Source organism: Protomyctophum parallelum (genome assembly GCF_964188405.1).
Source record: "Protomyctophum parallelum genome assembly, chromosome: 22".
NCBI classification, from domain to species: domain Eukaryota; kingdom Metazoa; phylum Chordata; class Actinopteri; order Myctophiformes; family Myctophidae; genus Protomyctophum; species Protomyctophum parallelum.
The window spans coordinates 3,389,924-3,410,453 of NC_139714.1; the positions used below are offsets into that span (position 1 = coordinate 3,389,924).

At 43.2% G+C, this 20,530-nt stretch overlaps 1 protein-coding gene across 1 annotated transcript in view; it reads right to left on the reverse strand.

Annotated features, from left to right (window-relative positions):
• Positions 1–20,530, reverse strand: part of tbc1d22a (TBC1 domain family, member 22a) — a gene marked incomplete at its 3' end in the record, with an annotated part of 129,229 nt that overhangs the window by 83,371 nt on the left and 25,328 nt on the right. Inside the window, exon 6 of the mRNA XM_083758008.1 lies at positions 3,601–3,671. Coding sequence (XP_083614134.1) covers positions 3,601–3,671 — 71 coding nt within the window. The remainder of the gene's footprint in view (positions 1–3,600; positions 3,672–20,530) is intronic.

Here is a 20,530-nt window from a genome sequence, read left to right on the forward strand (position 1 = left end):
GAGCCCTCGCCATCCCCAGTACACTCTACTACGGAAGGTCTTAACCACATTGACCCTGCAGTCCTATTCTGGGTGCAAATTTAGAGACAATCTTTAGTCATTTCTCATATGACTAATTATAGAGGGCTTAAGTGCTTAAAGGTGTTTCACACTTTTAGACCATATCCGTGGTCATCATATGGGTATACAGTATGTAACAACGGATGCCAAAAACCCGTTTTGATTCCCATTGCTGCATCATCCTCCAAACACAGGTGCTTTTGATTACAAACTACTCCGTTTTTAATCTCATTCAAGATGACATCCACAGTGTATTACTCGTTTTAAACTTGATCATCACGCTAAAATATGTATATAGGTTAGAAATAAATCCCCTGGCTTTGCTGCTGTCTCTCTGTCACTTTGTTTACAAACGACACTGCATGTGATCATGCATGAGCGGACTTCCGTCCCATAGCCTGGAGGGCTGTTTGGTTCAGAAACTAAGATTCTGCCGTTTGAGGCTGAAACTTCCCCAAAAATGCCCAAATTCAAGTCTGGAGCAGGAGACACACCAGGGAAATGTGTTTCCCCAGTGTAGAAAATATATATTCACCTGACATTTTTTTTCCTCTTCTAACTATTGTTTGTATCGTGATCAGTATTCTTTTCTGCCAGCTACGTGTACGTATATACCCCACAGATATGGAACGTTATCCCATAGCTGGGGGGTACTGCAAAACACTGCAAAAGTGGATCCACATTTGTGTGAGGAGTTAACACAGTTGTATTTAGTTGAGGATGTGTGAACGTGAACAAGCTACAGACAAAAAAATTAATGAATAAAGAATAACTGAATTAAATGTTGAAGATGCATCAACCTCCAGCGTGAGTGACATTTTATTATGCTGGCTGTTAAAATGTTAAGAACCCATTCGTCACTTTTCCCTGTGTTTCTTTAAGCTAGAGGCGACAGGCCGATGTTGTTGTTCCGTCGCACTTAGAGATGGAGTGCCATGGTTTTTGTACTTTTTCTGTGCTTAAAGCAAACAATAAATAAATAAATGTTTCAGATTTATCGTGCTTCAGTATGTTGACAAGCTTCATGGAGATCCTTTATACTCCACTACATCTGAGAGGAAATGTTCAGTACATGAATAAATGCACTTTGTTACTTTGCACAAGTTGTCAGACAACTGATTAGCAGGTCCACGATTCACAGATGGTGAATTGGCCTTTCTTTCTTTGACGGATTGAAGCTTCAAGGTTTGGAGCAATCTGTAGTACAGCCAACAATAACATCACAATTACACAGAAAATGGACAATAATATAAAAAAAGTAATCACAATAATATCCCATTGATTGAATGCATCGATTCAATAAATATATATAATGATATCAATGACTACTTGTGCGCGACACTGTACAAAATAGGGCAGAAGTGGTTAAGGGCTATGCCTGCAACCTTGCTGCACACATTAACAATACTTTGCAGTTTAGTTTTTTGAGGACAAGTGAGCTTCACTTCTTTCTTGCTCGACTTCCCTCTCTCTGTCTCTCCGCCTTGCTCTTATTACACCCCCCTCCCCTCCTCTCTCTGCTGTCTCCTCCCCATAGTCCAGCAGCCATCACTCACACCGGTACCCTGAGGCCACAAACGTCTGCACTGCTAGAAAAGTTTTGTGCTCACACAGACTTGTGCACTAAGGAAGTTACCATCACAACATACTCATTCACACACGCATACACAGCTTGCCTGCCTTGCGGCCTCAAACACCTCTGCGGAACACTGACACTCGATTCTGAACCTACAAAAGTGCTGAATCATACAGTAAGTTAATCAAACCACTTCACCCAGACCAAACACCACACACTGTACGCACAAACCTTCCTTTAATGATGCTTTATCTGCTGCACATTAGCTAGTGTGGTAATTAATAAGAAAGTCGTGGCGTTCAAGAAGCCACTCTCAGCAGACTATGAGCTGTAAACCGCAACAATGGCTTAATGAGTAAACACAGCGCTCTTCATGAATAAATTATGTCTGCTTCGCAATTAATTTTCTCCCTATTGAAGTTGTATAAAGGAGGGAAAGAATGCACACCAACAACAGACTTTACTGGTTGCCATAAATCATACAAGGACGGAATTTGGGAGAAAGAACATGACAGAGATGCCCACGAGTCTAAGAGCTCGAGTCCGAGTCGAGTCTAGAGTCTTTGGGGCCGAGTCCGAGTCGAATCTAGAGTATTTGGGGCCGAGTACGAGTCGAGTTTCGAGTCTTTAGCCACGAGTCGAGTCTCTAGTCTCAGTAAAAAATAAAAAAAAAGATTATCCGGGTTTAATTAATGTAATCATTTATTTATATGACATAGCCCAAGGCTCTAAAGGCTGAAATACAGCTGTGATGATTTACACACCCAACCCGAAATAAAAAATGCTTATCAGAATAGTATAGCTAAATAATTTCATACAAACATTCATTTAGGCTCCTTGTGTCTATCTATAATATATCAAATCAATGACAATTGCGCACTGCTGTGTAACGAGAACGCTCAACCACCGACATTCCCCGATGTTCACAGTCACCACAGCGAGTTTCAGGAGGAAAGGCACAATGTACTACTCACGTTGGCTGTTACAGTTTCAACGTTCTCATGGTTCCATTTCCAGGACAGGAGTGAATGGCCTAAATGTCTCTGAAGTAGGTTAACACTGAAGTAACGGTGTTATGTCCAAGTAGTGTCTCCGTCCGAAAGGTAACAACTTAGGCTATTATCTAATACTGTAAGTTTACGGTTTACATCAATCAAACCCAATGCGTAACATGCGTCGGCTACCCAAAAAACAGACAGACGTTTCATGGTGTGTTGACAGCTTGCAGATCTGTTATTTTGGACACATAATCAATGATGCACAGCGCACAACGGAGTATAGGCTACAACTAAGCATCTTTGTAAGCAAATAAGCCTGTAGGTAGCCTACTGTAACATTACGTGGGCATTGTGGGCAACATATGGAACTTGACGTTAATGCAGTGAACATTAATTACATAGTGTTTAACAAGGTCAGCAGCCGCAGCACACATGAAACACACCAGATGTTTCAAAAATGTTCCCTCAGACAATCCTATCATCTTATCAACATATTGAACAAATGCAAAGTTAAATGACGTTGGATAGCTGATGTGGAGCCACACATTTGTTTACTTTTGCCGTTTTAATATTTAAATATTATGATGAAAGGCTCCACCTTGCATCAGTTTGTGCTCGCCTCGCCAATCGCCATATCTGTGGGTCAATATCTGTCATTTTCGCAAAAACGCTGCGGGAGGGGAAAGGAAAGGGATTGGATTGGATTATTTTATTTATAATTTTGTATTAGTAGTACTACTAACTCTTCTGGGGGAGCCCGGGATCGAACAGGGAACATTTCAGTTCCCAAGCAGCCACTTTACCCGAGCCACACTTATTATTATTATTGCTTGTTTTTTATTTTACACTTTGGGACATGATTTGTGATATTGGGCTATAATAAAATCTGACTTGAGTCAGTCCTACATTCATTGTCCACATCATGTGTCATTGGAACATCTGTGCATGCATGCTTCTTCAACTTACCGACAGAAGCTTCCATGTGATTGGCCGAACCTGTCGCGGGATGCCTGACCAGCTCAGTTTCCGTAGTTCATCTGCAAAGGACAAGAAACACAAAAACAATATAAATAATAAAATATGAATTGACAATTTTACACAATAGATGTTCAAATCCAGTCCTATATTGCGTTGATCAGAGCAATGATCACAGAGAATATGGCCATTATAACCCATTTAGACCCAAGACCAGATTCTACATTATCTTCTAAATATTTCTGTTAGTGGTTCTCAAACTGTTTCATGTCAAGGACCCCAGAAATTATATGTATTTGGCCGCAGACACCAATCTGAAAATATGTTGTTCCGGGGTCGGGACCCCCAGAAGCAAAGATAAGATATGAGTTAAAAACGTTTGCTGTGAAAGAATATAATTATATTCAAAGATTTGCACACATTTCCACGACTCTTCCAGGTAAGGAAAAATGTACTCAGGCAGTAAATGTGTGGTGGTGAGTGGTTTTCAAAGCAGTAGGCATATGTATGTTTTGCAGCTGTTCTCACTGCTGTTCTATCAACTAATCTCACTTCTAGAAGTCCCTATAGATGCATGTGTTGGTAGAGGGCATAGACTATTGTCCGTATGACTGTATAAATGTGTTCGTGTTGCATAGTTTTGCATCATAACAGATAGACAACAGGACATCCATACGTTAAATGAAATGCCTATCAAGAGCAGTGTTCCACTGAGATACAATTCCGTTCCCAAATCTGCATCGGCAGGGGTGTAGTGGAGGGGGAGCGGCGTCCCCTCGCTTCTAAAAATAGGACTTGGGTTTTGGTCAATTGATTTAGTTTGTTTTCATTGACACAAAACTCTCACCACAACCTGCAGCGGACAAGGCGAGGCAAAGCCTGTCCACAGATTGGTTGAGACACTGCCCTAACAACCAAGGACAACCAATAGAACTGCTGACTCAGCTGACTGTCTCTTCGCCTTCAGGCTATAGGATCTCTCCTAAACTATTGGAGATGAGATCTGAAGCTCGTCAGGCACAATTAAACTTTGTGTCCTTGGATTTTATTCATGAAAAAAGTTGAGAGAAAAATGAATGACCCAAGCTAAGGGTAATGCTTTTACAAAGTTGTAAGATTAATCCCCTCATCTGACTGACGATCTTGTGAGTGTTTGATAGCCTAGTGAAATGAAATATGCTCTGGTCAAACCCCATTCAGCAATCAGCAATAAATTAATTCTGCAGCAGTTTACTTGCCATGGAAAATAAAAGCAGCAGAATAAACATGCTACATTCTGTCTTATCAGTAGAGGGTCCAGCTGCTTTAACTTAGATTAACTTTAGCTCTGGCAAAACAAACGTGTATTCAGACAAAAATCTCCATTATTCTATGATATTCACTCGGACAACATGCTCTGCGTGATTGGATGACATGCATAGCAGCAGCAAAAATATGTAAACTTCCTTCAATTAACTCATATAATAGGCTATGTAATATGGATGTGACAAACACATTGACAGATGCACCGTGGTTGGTACTCGATTAGTCTTGCGTAGCCAGACAACTATATTCCACAATCTCCGAATGCTATATAGTCTGGAATTACACCTCCCAAAATCTGAGTAAGGAAGCTGCATTTCCGTTCACGAAAATATATTTTAAAATATCTTAACTTTTTTTTCTCTGCTAAGCAGCAAGCTATATAATGCTTAGGTGATTGCTATTTATATTAGGATTGATTTGCGCAACTATAAAGACGAAGCAGAAGTAGGGAGGAGCCTCCACTTCCGCAGTCCGCTTTATCATTTATGATAGAGCTTCCGTTGCTCCAGACTGTATGATGGAAGCATTTGAAAATTGCGAGAGGCAACAGTCTGGCAACACAAGACTAGTACTTGATTGATGTAATTCACATTGTAATGCTATCATAACACATGTAAAGCTTTCATATTGGTTAAGGTGCTCTGTCACAATGTTTTCATATTATGCCTGTTTTAATTGAAATGATTGTGCACACGTGTGTTATGGGGCTCTCTCCCACTTCTAAAAGTAGCACTACAACACTGTACATTGGTATAGCTGTGCAGTTCATAATCATCCATTTTGCTGTTCTAATAACCTTTAGAACGCCAGACACACCATAACTTCGTCGTTGTCCTGCCTGACCTCCTTGGTAATCTGTGACATGTAAAATAGTCCAGGGGCCGAGACAGATTTTGGTACCACCTACATGTATTCCTACATGTCTCTAGTTTATATTTTGGTATGATACATCTTCCAATTCAGTAGCTTAATGCCAGTTATTGACATATATGTGACCATACCATTAACAACCTATATAAGGCAACATTTTCCAAATTTCAGAATGCTATAAGTAGCATGTAACGTGTCAAACTAGGGGTTGTTCATGATTCTGAATCCATTCCAAGTATTAATTTTGCACGAAAAGTATTACGGTGGCATTAAATAATTAACCCTATGTGCGTGGACCCCCACTCCATCTAGACTATCAGGACATTGCGACAAGTAAAAAGTCAGGGGAAAGAACGAATAACTTTTCAACGTGCAGCACAGCGTGATCTAGTATGAGTGACGACACTAGCGTTGACTAACATTGAATGCGGAACTCGGAAGTGCTCATTCTATCTCAATGGGATAGTTACAATGTTTGGAACTATAGCCCATAGCACACTGCTTTGCGGCGAGATCAAAGCGCGTCGCAACTCTTTTCTTTTACGGCTCTGGTGTGGCAGAGGCCAGCCGAGGTGTGTTTGAGGGGATGAGGTGTCTAACTTGAAGGGAGGTACAATAATTATGTCCACAGAGAAATCAGCCGCACGCCGTACATTAATCACGAGTGTGGCGTGTTGAGCACCTCCACTCTGAGTGAAAATTCTTAGTTATAATTGCACTCTGAAGAGAGTACAAATGGAGCTAAATGGACCCATGCGGGTCCATTGGGTAGATTTCTACTCTCTTTAGAGTTAAGGACTCTAAAGTTGATCTGTACTCTTTCTCTCTGCTGCTACTAGTGCTCTGCTTCTATCAATTGACCCTTTTTGTATCCATCTTCGTTTTTGTCCTGGCTCTCTCTGTGTGTTTCGGTATTGGACAGCATTCACATTGTTCTGTCTCTGCCTTGATGCATTCATGCATGTCACCACTGGTGGGTGGTTCTCAAACCTTTTCATGGCAAGGAAACCCCAAATTACCATGTATTTGGCAGTGGAGCACCATCTGAAAGAATGTTGTGCCAGAGCCACACATACAAGATATGAGTAGTTTAAAAGTTTTAAAAATATATACAAAAATTATATAAGGTTAAAGTAGTTTGAACTGATTGTGGTGCTATAAACCGGGAACGCATCTGTGTAATTTTAGATTTTTTGCATTAGCTATTAAAAAAATAGAAGATGTACAAGCTTGTGACATGCTTATGACATGCTTGTCAAAGGGGGAAAAAAGTATGAGAACTACTGATTTAGAAGCAGCCTCGTTTTACTGGGGACCCCTGGAACCCACTCAAGGACCCCTGGGGTGGGCCCGGAACCCACTTTGAGAATCACCGCCGTGTGTGCGAGTCTCTCTCTTCCCCTTCAACCCTCTCTCTTCCCCTTCAACCCTCTCTCTCTCCTCTCTGTCTCAGTCTCTCTCTTCCCCTTCAACCCTCTCTCTCTCCTCTCTGTCTCAGTCTCTCTCTTCCCCTTCAACCCTCTCTCTCTCCTCTCTGTCTCAGTCTCTCTCTTCCCCTTCAACCCTCTCTCTCTCCTCTCTGTCTCAGTCTCTCTCTTCCCCTTCAACCCTCTCTCTCTCCTCTCTGTCTCAGTCTCTCTCTCTCTCTCTCTCTCTCTCTCTCTCTTTCTCAGTCTCTCTCTTCCCCTTCAACCCTCTCTCTCCTCTCTGTCTCAGTCTCTCTTCCCCTTCAACCCTCTCTCTCTCCTCTCTGTCTCAGTCTCTCTCTTCCCCTTCAACCCTCTCTCTCTCCTCTCTGTCTCAGTCTCTCTCTCTCTCTCTCTCTCTCTCTCTCCCTCTCTCTCCTCTCTGTCTCAGTCTCTCTCTTCCCCTTCAACCCTCTCTCTCTCCTCTCTGCGCATCAACGGACGGCCCCATGCACCCCGCCCCACAGGGAGTTCAGATGAGCGAGCTGCTTATAAAGTAAAATACAGGGCTGCAAATTAAACTTTTAAATCAGCCGTTGAGTAGCTCCCTTCAGGTCTATAAAAGACGAGAGAAAATACAGCTTAGCGCTGTCGGGGTGCTTCAGAATTACGTCCACTTGCATAATTCAGAAATGCATACATAGGGTGGGATGCGGGGCTGCACCCCACCCTATGCTTTTGGAGAGCTCGAATGGGATTCAACGGCCAATGGCTGTACAACTGTCTCGTACACTAGTGGTTCTCAAACTTTTTCATATCAAGGACCCCCAAATTGACACTCATTAGCCTGTTGACCCCCATTAGAAATGATATGCCAGGGAGCCCCATAAGAGAAGATTTTACGGCTGTATCAGAGATTATCAACCATTTTCATTTCAAAGACGCCCAGGTTTGACCTGATTTAGGCTACAGTCCCCCATTTAATGGCATTTCTATGTCTAGGACCCCAGTGTATATTGTATAATCAAGTTAATTTAACTCAGAGTGTACAAATGGAACCAAATGGACCCTAATGGGTCCATTTCGTTCCATTTGTACATAAAAATTATATAAAAAAAAGAAAAAAAGGTTGATAACGTAGATGGCAGAGTTTTATCTGGAGCTGCTGCGATAACTAGACTACTATGGGAAAGGCATAACTCATTCAAACCGGGAAAGCATCATGTGTCATTTAGATTTGAGCTATATATAGCAATAAGTATAAGTATTCCCAAATGTCGGCCACTTGCTCACTCACACTTGGTCACTCCAGCTTGACTCGGAAATGATTATGTCGCAATTTGTAATTTGCGAGGAGCAGAGTGGAGGAGCAAAGTGGGCTCGCAGCGAGAGTGCATGCAGCGAGTATACATAAAGTGTAGGAATGATGGGGGTGAATGGGGGGGACGTTGATTTCCTTCTCCCCTGGCGTATACATGGCCCTCCTTCACATGTACAACCTAAAACCTATCAGATGCTCGTTTTGTAGAAGGATACATACAGCAATTCCCACTTGATGCCGAGTGTAAAAACGCACTTGTACAATATCTGAGCTACAAATCAGCAAGGGTCAATTTGGTTCATAACTATCAATCATTTAGCTGGGGATTCCCCAAAACCGCCTCAAAGACCTGCGGAAAGGGGACCACAGGTTGAAAGCAGTGGGAGAGAAGTAGTAACCTGACGCTGCCAGATCCAAGAAGCTTGCTACACTTTGTTTCACAGCTTATTGGGATCTGGGATCTTGGGAGCCAATTCGATGACGGGGCTGTTCCTTTTTTTCAAGATACTTGGTAGATGATTGGATGGGACCGTCTATCACCGTGTGGGCGTGCAAACACAACCAATCATATTGAGTAACCATGTTCCCCAGACATCCGGTTTCGCACATATCCCGCCCTTAGCTCACGCTGATTGGTTCGAACCGGGAGCGGTTTGGTGTTAGCTCAATCCCCTGAGCGATCTCAGATGGATGCTGTGTTGGGGAACATGGTTACCCAATACCGCCCCCATCTGGCAGAGTCAGGTTAGAGAAGTAGTGCTCAAAGACTAAACTAAATCTACAGTGTTGCTGCCATCGGGGGGGGGGGGACGGACGGACGGACTTTTATAAGGCATACTGTGAACACTGGCCAGGTGCTCCCAATGCACCCGATTGGCACCCCCGACCTACACCCTGTGAACGACACAAAAACCAGAGTACACAAAACACACAACAATTGTGAAAATATTTCCACAATATTTATCTGTGGAACAGACTCTCATCAGATAAAATTGCACCACAAATCCCCCACCACAATAACCGTAAGCCATGCTGGGCCTGTCAAAATAAACTGTCAAAATATCTCCCTACTTTAAAACCCAAAAACTACAATAGTGCACCGCTTGACTTGCTGAATCAAATGCACTGCAAAACTGCTGAACACAGTTGCACTTCACACAATGTGGTTTCCTTATCCAAAAATATATATATAAGTTTCCAAAAAGCGTTGCAAAAAGTGGAAATATGGAGTAGAGTGCGACCTCGCCAACCGAGCGATTTCAAGACGTATAGTTGGGACGCTTTCAGCAGTGTGTGCCTGTGAAGCAGGTACCACTATACCCGCAAAACGCCAGCGCATCCATTATCCACGTGCAATGGCCATGCTGTCTGTTTCAGCCTATTTCGAGTTTAGAATCAGCAATCAGCATTCAACAGGACGGGCGGGGGTGGGCGGTTGATAAGTCCTCCGTGCAGAGAGTGAGTGGTATTGATTAGCACTGCCAAATGACTCTGCCTGTGGTTGTTCCTCAAGGCGAATGCAACGGAGAGGGTCATGACAGATAGCAGAATAGGAAATAGCCCGGCCTTGCTAAGCAGCAACGGGCTAAGTCCATTGGCTAAATTGAGTGAAACGCATTAGGGATGTTCGGGCTGATGGGAGCCGCAATTCATTCACCATGGCTACTATATAACGCACGCGGACGGACACACACACACACACACACACACACTCCTACCGTGTCCCCGGTGACTTTAATTACATAGAAATCCAATAGAGTGATCTAGTGCGTAGCGCAGCTCTGTTGGTTTGGTCGGGAGGCAGAACGTTGTGCTATCTCATTGTTCAATTAACCCTTGGGCTACAGCGAGTCTCGTTTGATGGAACAACTCTCTCAGGGATATGACGGACACCGTGAAACGAGGAATTATAGAGGTTCTTTGACTTTACTTCTCTCCCCTGTACATCAAACAAAGGGAGGGACGAGTCCGTTGTCTGTGTGCGTGCGGTGTGCAGTCCAGGTAGAAGTGCTTGCAAAGACATCCACGGAACAGCCAATGAGACAGACTGGACAGCCATGAGACCGACTGGACAGTCATGAGACAGACTGGACAGCCATGACAGACAGACTGGCCAGTCATGAGACAGACTGAACAGCCATGAGACAGACTGGACAGCCATGAGACAGACTGGACAGCCATGAGACAGACTGGACAGCCATGAGACAGACTGAACAGTCATGAGACAGACTGGACAGCCATGAGACAGACTGAACAGTCATGAGACAGACTGGACAGCCATGAGACAGACTGGACAGCCATGAGACAGACTGGACAGCCATGAGACAGACTGGACAGCCATGAGACAGACTGGACAGTCATGAGACAGACTGAACAGTCATGAGACAGACTGGACAGTCATGAGACAGACTGGACAGTCATGAGACAGACTGAACAGTCAAAACGGCACAGCAGCGGGAACCTGGCAAGCCCTACTTTACGGGTCGTACGACTACAAGCTCACTACTTTACAAGATGTGAGCTTACAGATCTGCCACTTGTGATGAAAGACATTGGAAAGATTGTGGCTGAAATGTTTTGAATTGTCCCCTAATAATGACACAAAAACACAACAGGTTTGAAGGTGGTTAACACTGCGCCAGGCTTTGGGGGTGAAACCTTAATACGGAGGTGCAGGGTCCATTCATTACAGCCCCAAACGAGCGAGCCGAAGGTGTCTCTCGTCCCCTAAACCTTTTGAACCCTCATTTGCGCTGCCGACAGCGGAAATGAGACGATGGATCTTGCGGAGCTCTGGCTTAATTAAAATATGTGGTACATTTCCCCTGCTTGGCATTAATCTCACCGTAGGGGGTGAGTAGGGGGCACGGGGGTGGGGGTTTGGGGGATGCAAGGCTAGTTAATGCACACTTTGACCTCCAAAAAGGTGTCCATACTGTCCCCCCCACTGGTTGAACACAGCACACTACAGGACAAGTTTGCGGCAGAAGAACCTGTGTACACATCAGTGCAAACTTGTGTGTGCGACTGTGCGTGCGTGCGTGCGTCCGTCAACAGGGAAAGGACAAACATTTGCTTGGTTCCATATGGTCACTGGGTGGGGTGTGATCAAACATTCTAAAAAACAAATGTTATATTGGACATAGTTCAGATCAGATCAATTTCTATTTCCTGAGTTGATCTCAATGTGAATTTGTGAACCAATGTTGCCCATGCCAATCAAGACCCTTTGAATTGAATTGACAGAGAAATGCTAAATACAAATGGAGAAAGTTAAAATATAAAGATAGTTTCTGCCCGACAGCTAAGGCATGTAATTCCTGGAGTGCATAAACAGTAGGAACCTGCTATCTCAATGACAATGGGTAAAAAAAGCTGTCCAAACTGGACATTTGTTAGAAATGGGATAAAAGCTTCCAATTGATCCATGGTAATTACTAAAGCTTATTGATACTTATTTTGGTTATTTATTATTGTTATAATTATTCCCAGACACGATTCTGTCAGGTGCCATTTAAATATTTTCACAAAACACTGCATGGCATATGAGGCTATTAAATATGTAACTTTTGCAAAACACCGTCATACAAGTTATGGAATAGGGCATTCAGGAACAAACAAAAACAGATGAAACACAGAAGACAGACAAGGAGGCAAGGCTTATGCCCGATGGCAACAAAAAGATCTATTCATAAAGACAAGTAAGATCAATTTAAGCAGCAGAAAAGACAGAGAGAAAGAGACAGACAGACAGACAGACGTCTATTTAGCAGACATACTGGTTAAATTGCAGATGTCGTTTCATTGCAGAGTTAGCTTGTTTCCCGGAAAACATATTTGTCTCTCCAGGGTGTGTTATGTCATGCATTATGAATGAGACAGTCAGGCCCTGGCTGTTCTGGAATAAATTAAAGAGAAAGCCATGACATGGTGAATTTTACTCAACTCGTATTTTCCTGTGCGCTTCATGGGCAATGTTGGGTAAAAAAAAGAAAAAAAAAGAAAAGTTTCTATAACTGTCACTAAAACAGTAGAACCCCAAAATACATTTGCCAATGCGGTATTCCTTAATGGGAAAAACTAAACTTGCTGGCTCGAATTGGAATGAACTACTACAATATGTATGGATATAAGACATTTAATTCATTCATTCATTCAAAAGAGCTGATTAAATGTTTTATGGACGCATAATAGTGATTATTATTTAAGTTAAGTTTTGCCATAACCATTTATATTGCCATAAATCAGGTAGCTTTAAGGTACGGCCATGACAGCAATGGCAGGAAAAAAGATATATAATATTAATCATATTCGGTATTCGGCCAACTGTTTGGTATTCAGTTTCGGCCAAGAATTCTCCTTTCGGTGCATCCCTGATAGATAATAAATACATACATTGCATACATTACATACATACATATACTGTACATTCCGTGTCGGGTAGCAAACAATAGCTAATCTACAAGCTCACAATGGGTTGTGGCACATTGTAGATTGTCTATTTATGCTATTCTTGAAGAATAAAGTAGAAAGTGAGGTTTGTATTTTTTTATAATTATTAAGAGCTTATGACTAAATAATAACCACATCAGATGCACTGGAAGACAGGTTCTCAACTGTTTTCACCCTAACAAGTAAGACGTGCGATCACGGGAAGCGAACGCAGCTCGTAGATTGCAATAACAACAATTAGGCAGGTGGTGTTACAGTGTGACACACACACACACACACACAGACAGATATTTTAGGCTAGCTTCTATAGTTAGTGCTCAGCGTGACACACACACAGACAGACACACAGACAGACAGACATTTTAGGCCAGCTTCTATAGTTAGTGCTCACTGCATTCGCAATTATCTCAGTCCGATTTGAACTCAAACCTGAAACAAACAGCTAAGCCCTGAACCGTATAAACAATCCCTTATCAGTCTATGCTTTTGATCATAGAACGAACACACACACAATCCCAAAAGACAACTCAATCTCCACAGGCCTCTGGTTTAATATCAGGAGTTCTGTCAGTAAAATTAGAAGTGGATCCAGTGTTAAGAGGTAGCTCACGTATAAAAAGCACCAAGCGAAAATCCATTTATCTAGTCCCACAGCCTCTCAAAGTACTGAATTCAATCTTATTCTCAAAGCTACAGGCTGTTGAGACTGTTGATGTTAGGTATTGCTAACGTGCTCTAATGCCTCCGCTCTTCACTGACATATCTGTCAGTGAAGAGCGGAGGCATTAGAGCACGACCGTCTTTGGAATATAAACTCAGCACAAAACATTTGGAAACTTAACTTTGGTCCATTATTTCTCCACTTTAATTTAATTTAAAAAAAACAATTGGTATTGTATTGTATATCAGTTTAATCGTTGATTAGTCACTTTTACAACGATGTATAGCTTGTAAGGATCGGACGTTCGTGGAATGAGCAACACAGCTAAATGTTTGAGTTGCGGCCTCCAAAAGTGTTTGGTATTCACCCTTGCTTTGAGTTGCTTAGTGGATTGGGGGATTGCACTCTCACACAGTAATAAGGAAAAGCTTGGACATGCTAGCTAGAGTGATCAACAGAACCACTTGTTATTTTTTAATTTTTTTCGGCGATTTTTTACAATATTTTAAATGTAGTTAACAAAGGCGAAAAATAAGTTGTGTTTACTCATCGTAACCCATAAAAATGGGTCCCGAGTCCCAACCAAAAATATGGTCAGTAAAGTGGGCCCCATTCCACAACCATTGGACACAAGTCATGTTGGGCTTCTCCCAGCACTAAAACATAATCACCAATGTTGTAAAGTAGAGACGTCCGCGGCAAAAACCCAGGTCATCTACTCATCTTTACGGTCCACCTTGTGCAGTCAACGGTATATTGTTGCTTTGTATGTAAGCCCGGCGTGCCGGCCAAGCCCTGCAAAACGCCACCCTCTCCACTGGACTGACACCTTTATCGTGGGGTGTGTTAAAAAGTTAAAGCCCCATTCTATAAACCTTGAGTGCTGAGAGTGTGTTGTGGACACCGTAACTCATCTAAAGGACAAAGCCATGGCGCCGTGAAGCAGACAGCCCGTAAAGTAATGGCAGTCTTGTAAAAAGATAACCACCACTCCACCCCTGTGTATTATACCTGCTCAGAGGGTCTGATGGATGGACCCAGATGACTTGGTGAGGACACCAAACGTACGTGTTTGTGTGTGTGTGTGTGTGTGTGTGTGTGTGTGTGTGTGTGTGTGTGTGTGTGTGTGTGTGTGTGTGTGTGTGTGTGTGTGTGTGTGTGTGTGAGAGTGAGAGTGAGAGTGAGAGTGAGAGAGTGTGTGAGTGAGTGAGTGAGAGAGAGAGAGAGAGAGAGAGAGAGAGAGAGACGCAAGAGAGGCGCATGTACTACAAAATGACTTTCTCTTGTTAGATCCGTCATGTATTACGCAAAATGATGAATTCCACTGAGGTTAACAGAAGCCTAGCTGACACTTTCTCAAAAGACAACTTTACTAAAGTACAGCAAAAGTTACAGTTCAGTTGCTCTGTGGTGGTGGTGGTGGTGCAGGCCTTTCAGAGCTTAGGGTTTCAGGTTTGCTTTGGGATATTACAAGGATTAGAGGCTGGCCCATGCCCGATTTTTGGGTCCAATACCGATCTCAATATTGCAGACTCAAAGACCACTGATTGCAAGTGAGTTTTGACCGAGATGTTGTTATACATGAAAGAACAAATAATGCTAGCATTTTAATAGCCGAGGTCACCACACGGCAGTTATTGATTGGATTTAACACAAATTTAATTTTACATTTCGGCCAAATAGAACTTGACCTGTACAAGTGCCTCTGAGACCTGAGTGTCAACCCCTGCCTTGCGGACTTTAATGTGCCAGAGATGCACAACGCATACCAGCAGTCGCCCAGCATCCTGTGGTTACCCAGGCGGATGCGTGGACGCTTCTCGCCATCAGGCGTCTTACTGGTCGTTGTTGCGTTTTGACAATTATCTGGGGCCCACTTTCAATATAATCACGGCTCACCAGTGGACACCGGGCCACAGCTTGGGAATCGGGAGCAGACACAGACAGACAGTTTGATGCTACTGCACCAGACAATGTTAAGTAGTATTATTGGTACTCCATCATGCTGTGAATAAGAACATTATGTAACCTTGCTCAATGCAATAATGTAATTTCTGCCGTGACAAACAATGGGATTTATTCTGCCACTCTGTAGCTCTGTGCGCTTTGTTATTTAACGAAACAGTGCTGTAATCACCAGGATGACAGCTTTAAGGCCCGACCCGTTGAAAACATCATCGATGCGAGTGTCCCTGGCGGAGGTCAATTGGCCACTTGTTCACATTGGAAGTATCAGACTGTCTATACTGTATATTTGGCTGCACCTCAGTTATAAAAAATTTAACCGCAGTGCGCCAGCCCGAATTAAACGAGGCGCGTACAGAAACCCAAACACACATCTGCACAAGCACGCACGCACAGACTGCACTTCCATTGTTCTATTCACACTTGTCTCCCCCTCTCTATTCTGCCTGCACTCCCGCTAATGGCAAAGCACTTTTGAACTTGAGCTTGTAACAAGGTTTTTCTACGTTGTTCTCCTCATCTAATTATATTTTGCTGTTTAAAGCACTGCTGTCACCATATTATGCAAAGGAATAAGGGACTTAAGGAGTTTGCACACAGAGCGCGTTTTTTCGTGTGTTTTGCAGATCCGAAATCGGCACACAAAACAACCTTGCACACCGAGTGCGATGTGAATAGTTGCAATGTTTTCGCAGAACGAAATTGAGTGGAGCAGCAGCAGTGAGGATGATCCCCTGATCTATGAGTGGTCAAATATCCAATCTGAACCCTCAGATCATTTTTTATATCTATCTGGATCACAGTACTGTATTGGAACAGTGCAGGGAGAAAAACATGCAAGAGAGGGGCGACACACACACACACACACACACACACACACACACACACACACACACACACACACACACACACACACACACACACACACACACACACACACACACACACACACACACACACACACACACACACACACACACACACACACACACACACACACACACACACACACACACACACACACACACACACACACACACACACACACACGCGTATTCCTTCCCTGTGTAGCCGATGAAACATAATTGCTTTGCCGTTTGCATTGATGAGAGATGTAGCTGCTATGTCTCTCATCAAATGCAGCTGCAATCAATTTATTAAACGACAAATGTATGGTCCGATGTGCAGTGTTGCGTCCGGAATATATTTAATCATAATGCCATATCAGTGCCACATGATGCCACAAGTTCAAGCCTAGAGGCTGGATTATCTTGTGTCATGTCATGCAGATAAGATAACATTATGCGATGTACAAGATCACAGATGAGACGCGTTGTCAGCCTGTAGAGCAGCTCTGACACAATTTATACCGTGGTAAGACGAAACGCAAAGAAATCAGGCAAGACTGACTGACTCTCTCTCTCTCTCTCTCTCTCTCTCTCTTTCTCTCTCTCTGAGTGACGTTAGCCTGGCGCAGCCAGACTTCATCCACCCTCAGTGCAGCGCAGTGGTATATTAGTAACGCAACGCAAGGCTAGTGCGACATCACCATGATACAATATAATCAGTGTGTTGCGTGCCCTGGCCCTGCAGCCTATTTTCATAAAACAATCTGACCTTTCATAGTTCAACGAGATGATCACCTTCTCAGCGGAGAAGGGGACACAGTACTGCTCAAAAGGTGAAAGACCATGTATAGCAGGGGTATTAAACTAGATGAGGCCGGGGGCCACAACTGTAGAACTATTGTTTGTGGGGGGCCGCAACTTCCCGCAAGCGTGTGCACGATAATTTGTGGGTTCTCAAAATGCATTTTGTGTTCAAACACAAAGACTTATGTAATACATGTGTGCACAGTATGAGCACAGGGTAATATATGTCTATACAAGTATATGCTAGATGTAGACATATTTGACAGTGCAAATATAACATATTTGACAGTGCAAAGATTAATGAGTGTCAACGAGCACCAGCTGGAAACACACACACACACACACACACACACACACAAACGACTGGGTCTCATTTCTCTCCAAAAGTCCTTGAATATGCTAGAATATGATAAAGGATTACTGTCATTATGATAATCTCACACTTCATATCGCACACACCATACCTGTAACTTTCATTAGCTCTCTCTCTCAAAAAAAATGTTGCAAGGGCCTCTAGGGAGCGCTCCGTGGGCTGCATTTGGCCCGCTTAACTGTAGTGTAAAAAAAAAAATCCCCCCGGATCTGTGCAGACCTTTACAATTAATTGAAAATGAACTTGATGAATTTTGAATGGTCAAACTTTGGTGAGCCTTCCACAGAAAAAAAAAACACTGTAACGTTACAGTATCTTGACTAATGCCGCATTCTGCGCTTCTCAAGTTCCCACAACTGTGAAATTGTCATTTCTCACATGGTGGTGTCTTCAAATGTAGCATTAGGTGTGAGTTAAATTGAATTACATGGCCACTCTCACTTTGTGGGCAGCCATTACATTTTGCAAATGCTGATGGTAAGCCTGTCATACATCGGCTGGCCGTGTAACAGGATTGTCATGGTGCCGTAGCTGGCGTAGCATGGAAGTGTAGTAGGCAGTATAAGAAAGACCTTTATTAATCCAGAGTGGTGAATACAGTTTCGGCTTCACCCAGGAAATGGCTGCTCAGATGATCACGATGATGGATTATAAAAACCTATACCTCATTTGCCACTGCACTTCCTTGAAGAGACCTGTATCGCAGGGAAGGCAGAATTTTAGAAGGCACGCTGCCACTCAAAGTGACTACTGGCAGCGTGTCTTTTCCAGGACTTGTCGGGAGGATCTAGGGTGTGTTAGAATAAACAAGTGTTGTTTTTGGCAGCAAATTTAGATTTTTTTTCTAGTCATAGGCCCTCATTTATCAACTCTGCGTACACCAAAATATGGGTGCACGCCGAAATTTACCATTTCCGCAAAACCTTGAAATTGAACGTGTGCCAGGACAAAAATCACGTCTGGTCGGGAGCTGCCGTAGGCTTTGCCCTACTGCAATCTACAGCCATGTCTTTCTCGCGTTACGTCTCGTCCTTTTAATTAAGTTAATAAACCCGACGCGCTCGAATGCCAAGAAATGTGACTGCCGAGCCAGCGCAAGTGGGGACCGCATCCGCATCTATAGGTAGGCTAACCCAGCCAGCCTGAGCCCAACACCACTATAGCCTACCACCAGTTTAGGCTGCGCAGGGAGGCAGTCTAATAGTAATGTCATAAACGTGCATGCAGGTCACGACAGTGACAGAAACAGACAGAACAGGAGCGGAGGAGGAGATGAAGACATTTGCAAAACAGCATTTGTCATGGGCTGTGCGTGTCCAAACTCATTCCAATGACGTGAGCAATGTTATTTAATTAATGCTTCACAGAATGACAGGTTCAGGTTTTCGTTCACTAATCTTGTTGTAAATTAAATGAATAAACACTTTAATAATTGTATATACAACTAACAACACACAGGGACAGTTGCTTGCAAGTTGCGTGTGCGTGCATGCGTCTGTGTGTGTGTATGAGGGGGGGTGAAGTGGGCCGGGCAGCAAGGCAAGGGGGAAACGTTTTTATTAACTTGTTTTCGTCATGTAACTATGGTTTCCAAGGTTGTACTGCAGTTGTTCATGTCGCGAAAACAAGGGCGAGGCTTGATTTCATAGGGCATGCCAGATAGATTTCAGCCATCACATCAACGTCGGAACTAAATTAAGGAAGGATCAGCTGTTTGCGATCACTTTATAAATGCCGTGGCGACGTGGGTGTACTACAAAACCTACACTCGGATTTGGGCAGATTTTACACTCAATTGATAAATGAGGGCCATAGTCTCTTGAATAGTTTTCATTTAGTTTTAATCACATTTTAGTCACCTGGAATGTTTTAGGGTTAGTCTAGTTTTAGTCGACTAAATGTCATAAGATGTTAGTCGACTAAATCTACAGTTGATTTAGTCGACTAAAATGTATTTTGGCGGCCCTTGATGCCGTCGTAATGTCTGATTTTACACTTGCTGAAAATAGCAGATCTACAAGCACACAATGCGTCGCAGTGTGTGCATGTAGATCTGCTATTTTCAGCATGCAACCAAGTGTAAAATGACTTATACTGGATCTCTTGTTCACTAGTCCCTTCCTAGCATTTTAGTCTAGTTTTTATCTGTTGACGAAATTGTCAATACATTTCGTCTTAGTTTTAGTCATAGCTTAGTTTTCATTTATTTTTCGTCAGTGAAAAAAGGTAGTCAACGAACATTTTTCGTCTTAGTTTTAGTCGACAAAAATCGACCAGAGGGCACACCAGTGCGTCTAGTCCGAACGCATCCTGGATTATGAAAAGACCCGCCCCCCACCTGCCTCTGATTGTCCGACCGAACATCCCCTTCTGTTCTGCACGCGGAAGCTTGCCTCTCTTGTAATGGCACCGGAAATGCAGACACCCCAGATGTCTATAGTCACGATGGTCCCTCAGCGGGAGGCCGCAGAAGCTATCACTATTGGGGGTTAAGGGTCTTACTGTGGGCCACTTTGACACATGCTGAGCTCCATCAATTTTTACAATGGAGTGTGTTATTGTTGAATTGGATTTTGACTTGCACTTTGCATGGACACAAAAAAAGGTTTAGCTGAAATGGTTACCCGCCTCGCCTTCCTGAAGGAGTCCTGTGAACTGTGAAGGGTCTGCGATTTCTTTTCACTCTGCGTTTTGCTTTCCTTGTGCCTAGACACTCCGGCGCTTTAATCCATGTTTGACATGATTCCTTGACCCATTTTGGCCTGAGGTCGATTTAAAAAAAAAAGTCTTCTAAATCCTAACAGTTTTCTGTCAGTGGTGCTCAACCTTTTTCATGTCAAGGACCCCCAGAAATATCTGTATTTGGCTGCGGACTGCGGACCCCCATCTGAAAATATGTAGTTCCAAGGACCCCCC